We start from the raw sequence: 10,857 nt of genomic DNA on the forward strand, positions 1-10,857 counted from the left end.
AGGACCGAGCACTACCTGCCAGGAAGATTCCTGTGCAAATCAGGGCATCTGTAATCAGCAATGGGAAGGCTTCACCTGTGATTGCTCCATGACTTCATATTCTGGGAGCCAGTGTAATGATCGTAAGTACACTTTTCAGTGCATTGGTGATCTGTGAGTTCTGATATATGACAACACAGAGAACATGATTTGATGTTCTTTCAATTGCAATACAACTTTCCCAGTGTGAAAGCCAAACTTTTTTTCTTGGAAATTCCTTTAAAGCCTGTAGCAGTTATTTTTTTTTCTCTTTAAAATCAAAATATACAATTCAGCATATATTGGTTTTGTTTGGTTGTTTTCTGTTGGTTTTTTCCCCCCCCCCCCCCCATTGATGTTAATGGAATTCCTGGTTTAGAGAAACCAGAAATGACTTGCAGATATTGTATGTAATATTTGCATAGGTAAAAAATGTCTAGGTATTATATACTGCATTATGCTTTGAGATTGTCATTCAAACCTTGGTGAAAAAGACATGTAATGCATGTAAAATGAGTAGTGTTCTAGATAGTCTTCTACTGAAATACTAGCTGTATGCTGTATGCTGGGTACTGTTTGCAAGAATGTTCAGTTAAAACCAGTGATCAGTTAAATACACAGCAGCACTGTTGTGCTTCTTGCTGTATTGATTTGCTTCATCTCAAAACATTGGATGTTCTTGGCCAATTACTACTGGGATCTGTGATAAAATAATTGAACAAACCCCTTAAGTCTGCCTTTAGGGGGCAGATAATCAGCTTTTTGACATTCCCTCTGCTCATCATGATTTGGCCTTTTTTCCTGCCTGGAGGGAACAGATCACTTCAGCTCTACTGTGTGCCTGCTTCTCTTATTTGAGGTGATAGTCCCCTTCTCCCTCACTGCTCCAAGGCAGGGAGCAAAGGAATACATCATGAGTGCTGTAGAAAGCATAACAGTAGGCTTCAATAATTTGGTTCACCATGTGTATTAATTTTAAACCCAGAAAAAGCTGCTTTTCATTAAGGTATTTGCGGTAGACTTAATTAATGGTACCAGCAAGGTCCATGCAATATTGGTACCACAGCGCTGTCATATCTGCAACCCATCCCCTAAAAGTCTGAGACATGACTGAATTGATTGGCACATATGACAAGCTGTTTAGCACATGGTGACAATCCACTTCTGCTGAAGGCCAAAAAGCCTGTTTTTCTGAGTCATTCATAATATGTAGTGTTTGTGTTGGTCTCCCATTTCTTCCAGCATATTTCTCTCAAACAGATATTGGAAAGGCCTATCAGCATTCATACTTTGACAGGGGCTGTATAAAAAAGGTACTACTGACACAGATTTAAAGACTGTAAAGCTATGTTGGTTTTGGGTTGCTTTGGAATTCAGAATGTTTCCTTTGGGTCCAGAAGAAACCATACTGGAGTCACAAGATCTGGTGCCAAGTTTCTGCATTTTTGTTTTGGTTTGCTTTTATCAATTGGAGACCCACTTTCCCACTCTCAGACTATGTGTTCAGTCAATCAGTTTAGACTTGCTAAGTGTAGAACACAAACGTGTGAAAGAAATGCTACTTTGAATTCTGTTGGGCTGCATTTAAATACATATCCAGGAAATATCTTATGTTACTGATACTGTGGGATTTGTTTCTAATGTGTTTGGCTTCACAACTACAGAACATTGCAGTGCCCTTGTTAAGCTCTTGCTAATGGCTTAGAACAGGCCCTGAAGCATCAGGAAGAGCCAGGTTCCTACATCTGTAATTGGGGATTTCTTGCTGCTTTTTTAGAGCTGGCAGCTGGAAACACTGCAGAGAGGGGAGTTTGAAATGAATGGGGGTGTTGTGGGCAGCGTAGCAACCAGCCTCCAGTTATCAGGCCTGGCTGGTAATTTACAAATGCTCGCAGAAGGATGTGGGTTTCAAAATGATCTGGAAAGGTAAGTTGTGTGGACTTCTTCTGGAACGTGACAAGACTTCATCCTGGACCTTCAAAAAGTGCGTATGACTTTTTTTGTGGGTTTTGTTTGATTGATTGATTTTGGCTTTGTCATGTATCATTGGAAATAGAGTTCTACTCCTGGCTTCCTGGTACAGTTAGGATACATTGTGGGTGGTGTAGTTGAGAAGGCTTAAGTCCTGTTCCTACCTTTTGGATATTGCTAATCGAAGTACAGGCATCTATCAATTGAAGTTAATACTGTAGACTGGATTTTAGTGCAAGTAATGCCAGGGGGAGATAACATCTGTGTAACCTGAGGCCTTTTATTTAGAAATGCATCAGGTTCTTTGATAGAAAGTTTTTTTGGCCACAGCAGTCCATTCTATTAATTTACATTATGGCTATTTCTACCTTACGAGCAATCTGTGGTCTCCCACTGGTATAAATATGGAGTATTGAAGTAAATAGAACAGGTGAAGTTTTAAACAATGGAAATGATAGCAAAAGGCTAACTTGCTGTATATATTTTGCCTTTCTATTTCTGTTAATCAAGTCAAATGTCCACCCTGGAAATTTGCATTTTCATGTGTTTGATGAAGAATATATCAGTGCCTCTGAGACAGATAAATGGGAAGTATGGTGTTCTCTTCAGTTATTCTTGATGATCTCCTAGATTATCCCAAATTAACTATTGGTAGGTGTGGTTTGTGTTTGGGTTTTTACAAATTATTTGCTAGAGCAAACTTTGCAAAGATATTCAGTCTTATCAATGCTGAGTAAAGCTTGGTGTGCCAATTTGTTTTTCCTTTTTAATTTTTGTCCCAGGACTGGGCCATTAAGCTTCCTAATTCAGATGCAATTGGCTTGGAAGCACCTGTGCTTCCCCGTCACCCTTCAGAGGTGGCAACATGTTTATCCATTCACCAGTATTGCTTAGCAAGACAGGGATTTAAATTCCTAGTGGAAATGATGATACAGCCTTTAATTTTAGCTATTTTTCTGTAGATCTGTTTTAGATGTTTTTTATGCTGTAGGAATCAAGATTCTTCAGAATAAGAAATTAATGGGAGCTATGGGGGCATAAATTCAGTTTTACTATGCTTCATTCTGAGTTGTATGACTGTATTGACATTAAAAACAAACACAGGAATAACCCGCAGACACCCCCTGTCCTCAAATTCATTTGAGAAGGTCCATTGCATGAAAGTGTATTTAAAGGTTTGGCCTTCACACTGGCCAGTACTAACAACTGAAAAGAAAGGTAGAAGTAGAGGCAATGGTACTATTTGCAATATACTGGTTTATTCTCCGTGCCATTTAAAATCTATTCTTAATTTTTTGAAGTTACTTCACACTCTTCAATCTTTATAGATGTTTTAATCATTTCAGCATCACATTCGATAAATGTGGGCTTTCAACTTATTTTTAGAATTTACATATTGCTCTACGATGTAGGAAGTCAGTGTTATTGTACTGCAGTTGATATTAGAAATATTAAGAACCCTGGCATGCCAAGCTGTTGCTTAGACTGTTCAAAAGTGCAACCTTAAGCATGTAAGGTAGCAGAGTTAAAGTTAACCCATGATCTTAGTGAAGTGTCTTGCATGTGGGGTGAACTCCATCCTGTTACTCTTAACCATGATATGAGATGAAAACATGGGAGTGAAACATTCCAACCTACCTGAGATGGGACCTATATTTAAACTGTTGTCTATGAACAGCTTTACAGATTCTTTAATTAATTCACGTTCTTGTTTATCTGGTCAAACAATAACATTTTCTGCACAGAGAGAATGCATAAAAAGAGGCATTGCCAATCTAGCTAATGGGAATGGTATATCCATGTCAAACTAGATCATAGAAAATGCTGTTTTTTACTCAGTGCCTCATGCAGATGAGCAACACTGAGGGTCAGACTTTCCAAGAGCAATTGCCAGGCTAACACAAGTATGTATTAATGGAGGTGTTTGTCTGTAAAAGATCAATGATTTGTAGCAATGACTAGTGCAAGCAGAGTATAAAGCACCTTTTCAAATAGGTTTTATGTTGTTGAAACAGTTAAATCCATCTGCCAACTATTGATTGGCTTTTTAGAGGGGTTATTTATTAATTTCTTTATAAACTTCGGGTTGTAACAGCCACCTGGTTTAAAAACAACTTTTCCATCTGATTGGTAAAGAGAAAAGGCAGCCCAAGCTTTTTGTCCTCTTGTGTTTGTATCTTCATATGCTTCCAGTCTCCATGCTTTACAAGGATCCTGTTGATAAGTAATCCTCTAACCTCCCAATGAGATTGCTTGGCAAAGTGATGCTTGTTTTTTGTCCAGGAGAGAAGTAATATACAGGGCTGCTGGGGCTTTTTTTGTGTAATAAGTTATATTTTTTTTCCCAATCCCTTTTCATGTGATGCATAACCTACATGCTTTTACTGTCTGTATGTGAAACACACTTGGAGGAGGGAAGGATTAGAGGGAAAGGGAGTTATGGTTACTTTGTTCCTTTGTTCATTAATTTAGCACCATCACAAGAAGAGCTTTTGATAACTCCAGTTATGTAATTGAAGTGAGTGAGGCTTACTAGCCAAAATCTTTTTTCATTTGACATAAAAGGAAGGGTATCAAAATTAGCAAAAAATGTTTAAGACCAATACTTTAGAGTAAAACACAGAATATTTTTGATGGATTAAGGAAGACTGAAGCTGGCCTTAGCCCCATGTATGTGAGATAGGTTGTCAGAGGTTGTCAGAGCAGGCCCATCTCTCTGCATTAATGCCCTGCCTTTTTGCACCCTACAAAGTAGGTGAATGAGAACCAAAGTGCATTGTTGCTTCTGGAGCATAGTCTGTAAACTAGGTTGCAGTGGCAGAACTGGTTTCCCTCACACCTGCTTAAATAGCATGGCAGAATAGCCATTGGAAGAGACTACTAGCAGGGCAAATGACTAAATAAGTAACCCTTCCTTTATGGTGATGGCTTTATTCTGATGTGTTTGTGAGCCATTTGCACCCCAAACTTACTTTATCTCTGTCACTGAGCAGTTACAGCTCATGCTCTCCAGTGCAGGATTCAGACCACCAGTCAGGAGATGAGCCCTATTCCCTCCCTCTTAGTATTTTGTGTTTTTCACCATCTGGGCCAATTTTTGTCCAGAATTCATGACCTCTTTTAATGTCAATGCCAACATAGCTTGATTTACTTACAGAAACCCTCTTCATTGTTCATGTTTAATTATCACCCATTCGTTTCTAATGTGCCCAGCTTACTCACTTACTGAGTCAGAGAGCAAGAGGTTGCTAGTGTGTAGAAAATAAATCTGCATAGACTTCATTAGTCATGCATGGCTAAACCAGTCAGCTGTTTAAATACCACCATGCTTGGGGATTTGCCTTTGATACTACAGAGACATCGATCCTACATGAAGCAAGAGTCACCTCTGATTTATCTTGAGTGAATCATACTTCATTACAACAGGTCAGGCACTCTGCCTACTTCTTAGTTCTCCCCTCATGCTTTGTTCTTGCTTACTTAGTGGTCTTTCACGTAACTAGCGTTTTCTGGCTGATGGCTCATTTTCAGTTCCTAACCTAAGCCTTTGGTGTCTTATGACAGTGAATGACCTTATCCTCTGAGAACTGGGACAAAAAAGAAGAGAAATGCAACTGTAGAAATGCAACTGTGTACTTTAGTACATGATGTGTAAATTGTACCACTGTGATTTGGGTTATGAACCCTGCTTTCATCCTTCTTGGCACTGTTTAGTTTCATTTGCCCTGCAGTGCCAAGTAATGTAACATCTTTAGGGCAAGGATCTGGTGCTACTTCTCATTAAAGCACCATGCACTTTTCTGATGCTTGGTAATAGCCCACTACATAATTGCCTTAGCTCTTCAGTGCTTTAAGAATGCTCAATCTTTTCAGTGTACTGAAAGGCATTTCCCCTCCCTTGAGTAACAGCTGTAAAACATCAGATCAGACTGCAGATCAAGAGCTTGTTTGCCCCATGTTCCCTTTGGGAGTCATCTGGAATGGGTAGTGCTGTCAACATTAGAGGGAGAGATTTGTCTGTCCCTGTTTTGGGGGAGAAAGAGGGAATTTGAGTGACAGGTGCTTTTTGAAATTGCTTCTTCTGCACCTTTCAGCTTCTCAAGGTGCCCTGACATGAAAGCATTTCCTTTTTAATTGTGAAAGCTAGCCAACTTTATCCTTTTGTGATCCCCAAAATGCAGCTAGGTCTCTGGTGAGTAATTTAATTACGATTGCTTCAACAGCTTGGCAGAAGGAGCATTTAGAATGAGAGCTGTAATCAGTCACTGATATCTGTGCACACCTGGCTGCTGTCAGCACATAAGCTATGGTCCAGCCGTGCTGCAGACTTCTATAGCATGGAAGGAGAGAGACTTTTTACAGGTGGGAGTGATTACAGCCTCTGTTACCAACCTGTGAGCAGTTCAAGCAGTTAATTCTCTTCCTGATGCTGCTCACCAGCTATGCCATTTTCATAAGCATGTCACAGAAGGCTCTTGCCATAATTTTGTTCCTTGTGACCTCTGCTCTCTTTGAAAGTATTTTTCTTTAACTTGATACTCTTTGGTAGTCATGGCAATAATTACCACTTTTCATCTTAAAAGCAGCTGAGTGTTACTGTGTCCTATGTATTTTGCCCCATGAAAGATTTGGCCTCAGAAACTGTTCCTTCAGTAATGGCACACACAGGGTATAATCACTGATAAGACACTGATGTAAGTTGGCAGCAGTAACAGAAATGTTGTACAGCAAAATAGGAGTCTCTGTTTGTTCTGTCACCCCAAGCTCCATTTGTTGATGATGATCTGTAAGCACATCTTCTGACTAAATGTAAGATAATAAAGTGTTCTAAATTGTCAAGTGCAACAAGGATTTGATTAATTTTAAATTTAGATTTTTCTTTGTAATATCCTGCCCATGTTCTTATTTGTTTTAAGAAGCAGTAAATGTAAAAACTCAGAAAAATACCAAAACAGTCTTCAACCATCAATTTTACTCTTTAAAGATTCTTTTCTTCTTATAGTAGCTTCTTCACAGAAGATGGTACAGAACTGAATTTGGAAGATGGTGAAAAATGTATGTAGAATTAGATTTTATAGGCAAAAATCACCCTGAGCTTGAGGACTTTTATTTTAAGTGGATTTTTTTTCACACAATGCTGTGAAACTTCTATCCTCAATTGTATTGTCCAGATACTTTCGATAATCTCACACCTACAATGGTTTCATCAGCATGAGGTATTTTGAGTGCCATATGGTATGCAGATAGTACCTGTTCTTTTGCAGACAAGGGAAAAGAAAAACCCTTGCAAAATGTGTTTGGTCTTTTAGCTGTTGCTATTGATCTGCAGCAGGATACCCAGTCACTAGTCCAGGTGAACACACAGCTGGCTTTGATCATTCCCTCCAATCCCCTATGAGTCTGGCACTGTGGATTATGAAAATATGATTTCCATGTTGGGCTTACTGTCCTGGAAGCTCTGACTTGCAATAATCCTTAATCTGTTTTTTGTCCCACCTGGGTTTTGTGTGCTCTCCCGTCTTTGCAGCACTCAGCTGAGTTATATATGTGTGCTTTTAAACTGTTGATATAAATCTGATGTGTGATAAGTGGGGTGTAATGGTGTTAATGAGATGGGATAGGGTGCACTTGGTGCTTTCCCAAACAGCATGGAGCTGTTTGCCATAGCACACACTATATTGCCTCCTTATTCCTATTGAGTCCTCAAGGTGTGATTATTGTTTATTTCCCAGGGTGTCTACACAGAGAATAGTTTGCAAAGAGGAACCTATTTTATTAGGTAAGAACAAATAGATGAGGATTGAAGTCAATATTTTCTATTTTCCAGACTAGACTTTGTTTGCAGTAACATTTTAAAATACAAAGTAATTATTTTAATTCAATGAGGTAACTTTTGATTATGCCAATATTTGCAGATCAAATCTGGTATAGGATTCTCACAGTCCACATATCAAATGTGCCTAATTGTTTTAAGATTTATATATATTGTTTTTATGCCTTAGACTAAAAGCTACCTTTAAGATTAAAGTCATTAGGTGGACAAATCTATGTCACAAAATATTTACATCTGCGCGTAGCTGAGAGAATGTCAACATGCAGAGAGATTCAGGCAGCACTAGAATTTTTAAAATTTTTTCTTCTTTGTTTTTGAGCCTGCGAATCTGGGGCTACTTAAGAGAGGAAGCTGGGGTCAGTAGGGCTCAAGAGACAGATCTTTTACGCTTATTTGGTTTTTTTGCAATGGAAATTGTTAACAGAAAAACAAAGGCAGGAGGAGTCAGAGGTCCTGAAGGAGATTCTTTGTTCACTATCCAAGCTGCCTAATGTACTAATTATTTCCTGTCATTGACAGAAGGCTACTATTGATCTCCAGTGGAGTTTAGCTGCATATAGGGACATAGCTTTATTATGTTGCAATCTTGTTACCCAGGAGCTGGTATAATAATCTCAGCTGTAGAACATTGGGGATTAGATGAAAAACCTTAATTACAGTTATCTTAATAATGATCCCTGAGGGGCAGATTGAAACTGGCTGCTTGGGTACCTGTGAAACAAGTTTTGCACAGGGGAGCACATTTTGGTGGATTTCATTTATCTTTCTAGAGGTGTTTCATTGTGTACTGACATCTGAGGCCTTGGCAAATGCTGGGAGTGGAGTCTGGGACTTCAGTTGCCTTTTACTGTCCTTAGAGATTTTGGGACACAAAATAACTTCTCTGATTGTGGGAGGAATTAGGCTTTTCAGTAAAAACCTCCAAGAACAATTACATAACTTGACTTCTATTGGGATGTAAGTGTTAACTGAAACCACAGTTAGCTAACAGCTGTCTGCAGATGAAAACGCTTCCAAAGCTGTGAATGTTAGTTCATTTCAAAGTCTTGGATGTATACAGGGCTGGTGAAAATCTTTCATGGGTGGTAGTTTAATCAGTGAAAACTGCACACTTATGGCAAGCAAAATTTTGCATATTTCAGAGAAAGTCTTAGAATAGCTTTGAATAGAAAAAAAGAGGAAGGAATAAAAAACCAGGATGTGGTTGATTTACTCATTTCCAAAACAAAACTCAGGATTCATTGACTGTATCAAAAGGATGAACTTATTGTGAAAGTTAGCAGAAAACACTTACAAACCTGAGAAGACAACTAACCTTAGTTTAAAAGCGTTGACCTAAGTTAGTTCATCCTCCTCTGCCTAGGTTTATTATTTAATAAGCTACTGTGCCATGACTTCCTGAGGCTCTTCACAGACCTCTGTGTTGGAAATAAGCAGCATGGCCTTGTGATGGCCTCCCTGGTCTAGGATATGCCTTTCAGGATATTGCCAGCACAGTGCTTGCGAGTGTGGTCTGGAGCAGGATGGGGAAAGAGAGTAGAAAATGACTCCATCCCTAAGAAAGCAGGGTTTGATCTTTGTAGCTTTTATTCAAGTGTCTCTAGCCTTAATGCGAGAGTAGTTGTGCTCATGTCTATTGAGTAACTGTCTCGGAGAACATAACAGACCTCTAGACCAGAGTGTCTTCACTAGACTCTGACTTTAATAATGCAACTGCCAAATATAAGCATGTTTTTCTTCCAGAGAGACTCTAATGTTTATTTTGAAGGAAGTGTTGTTGGTGCTCTATTCTTTTTGTCTCTCATCTGAAACCTATTTGCAGTGCTTGACCACAGCAAAACTGGTGTCAGGTTTGCTGGCTTCCCATAACCATCTGTCATATTTCTTTTCTTTTTTTTTTTTCCCCTCTCTTTTTCAGATTGTACTAAATGACCTTCTGTCTGTTACATTTCTGCCCTCTGATCTCAGGCAAATGATGAAGATAGATAGCAATATCACAAGCCATCCATCATACAATTTGTAGGTCTCTTAGAAGCATCTGTGTCTTTAACAGTTCATCTGTCACAGATAGACTCATAATTCAACACCACAAAATGCTGAAGAGAGGGCTAATACTGGTATTTCTTTTTATTACTGAAGACTTCAGCCATCAGGTGTCTTTCACTTGGATATGCAGACTGTTGTCACAAGTGCCTGTGCACCAGGGTTTAAATTATGGATCCAAGCCAACTGTATGTTACAGAAGCAAAGACTCATTTTCCTGCTTTGCTGTTGTAACACTGGATTGCTTGTGTTACCAGTGCAGAATGAACTGAGCAGACCTGGCTTTCAAGCCTTTGCTCTGTGTGAATGAGCTGAAGTTCTCAGAAGCAGTGACTGTGAATCTGACTGCCAGCAAATAGTTGTAGTCACTCCTGCTGTGTCATATGGGACAAGAGAAAATCTGTTTGAGTGACTGTACATATGTGTGAGAGACAGAGACACCAGCATCTATATTTAGGTTGATGGGCATAATATTTGACAGAAACACATAAAGTTACCCAACAGGGCATGATTTTGATGTCTGGTACCTGTACTGTCAGCTGTGCAGAATATGTATTTGGTAGACGAGTTGCCATGCATAGATATCTGAAATACCTGTCTGAACTATTGCTGGGTTGTGCACACTTGCATAGTATATTGAGCTAGGCAGGGCACCACGTTAATCCTATATGCCACATAATGCTGAAGCATGTAGTGCTGCAGGATGGAGAATATCCTGAGAATTCATCCTGTTATAGTTACTTGAATGCTGGGGACTGGCATCAGACAGAATTATCTATGCTTCACATTGTTAAACACAAATCACAGGAGTAGTGTGTTCGTACTGTCAGAAAAAATACCAAAACCCAAACAACCAAAACAAGCAACCCCAAAACCCAAACCACCAGCCTGTTCTCTTTTTTTTTTTCTTTCCATTTTTTGCACTTGTTACCAGTGGCATTTGTCCCATTTGGAAGAGGTTAGAGGCTTAAATCCCTTACCTTATCCTGCTG

General features: G+C 39.2%; 1 protein-coding gene across 30 annotated transcripts in view; it reads left to right on the plus strand.

The window, feature by feature from the left end:
* The window catches only part of NRXN3 (neurexin 3), a 985,030-nt gene that overhangs the window by 460,098 nt on the left and 514,075 nt on the right, over positions 1-10,857 (plus strand). For all 30 annotated transcript variants that reach the window (XM_017741724.1, XM_017741721.1, XM_017741722.1 and 27 more), the window contains one exon: positions 3-122. In XM_017741724.1, the coding sequence (XP_017597213.1) occupies positions 3-122 (120 nt within the window). The remainder of the gene's footprint in view (positions 1-2; positions 123-10,857) is intronic.

The sequence above is a fragment of the Corvus brachyrhynchos genome, unplaced genomic scaffold, assembly GCF_000691975.1.
Source record: "Corvus brachyrhynchos isolate BGI_N302 unplaced genomic scaffold, ASM69197v1 scaffold115, whole genome shotgun sequence".
In the NCBI taxonomy this organism is placed as follows: domain Eukaryota; kingdom Metazoa; phylum Chordata; class Aves; order Passeriformes; family Corvidae; genus Corvus; species Corvus brachyrhynchos.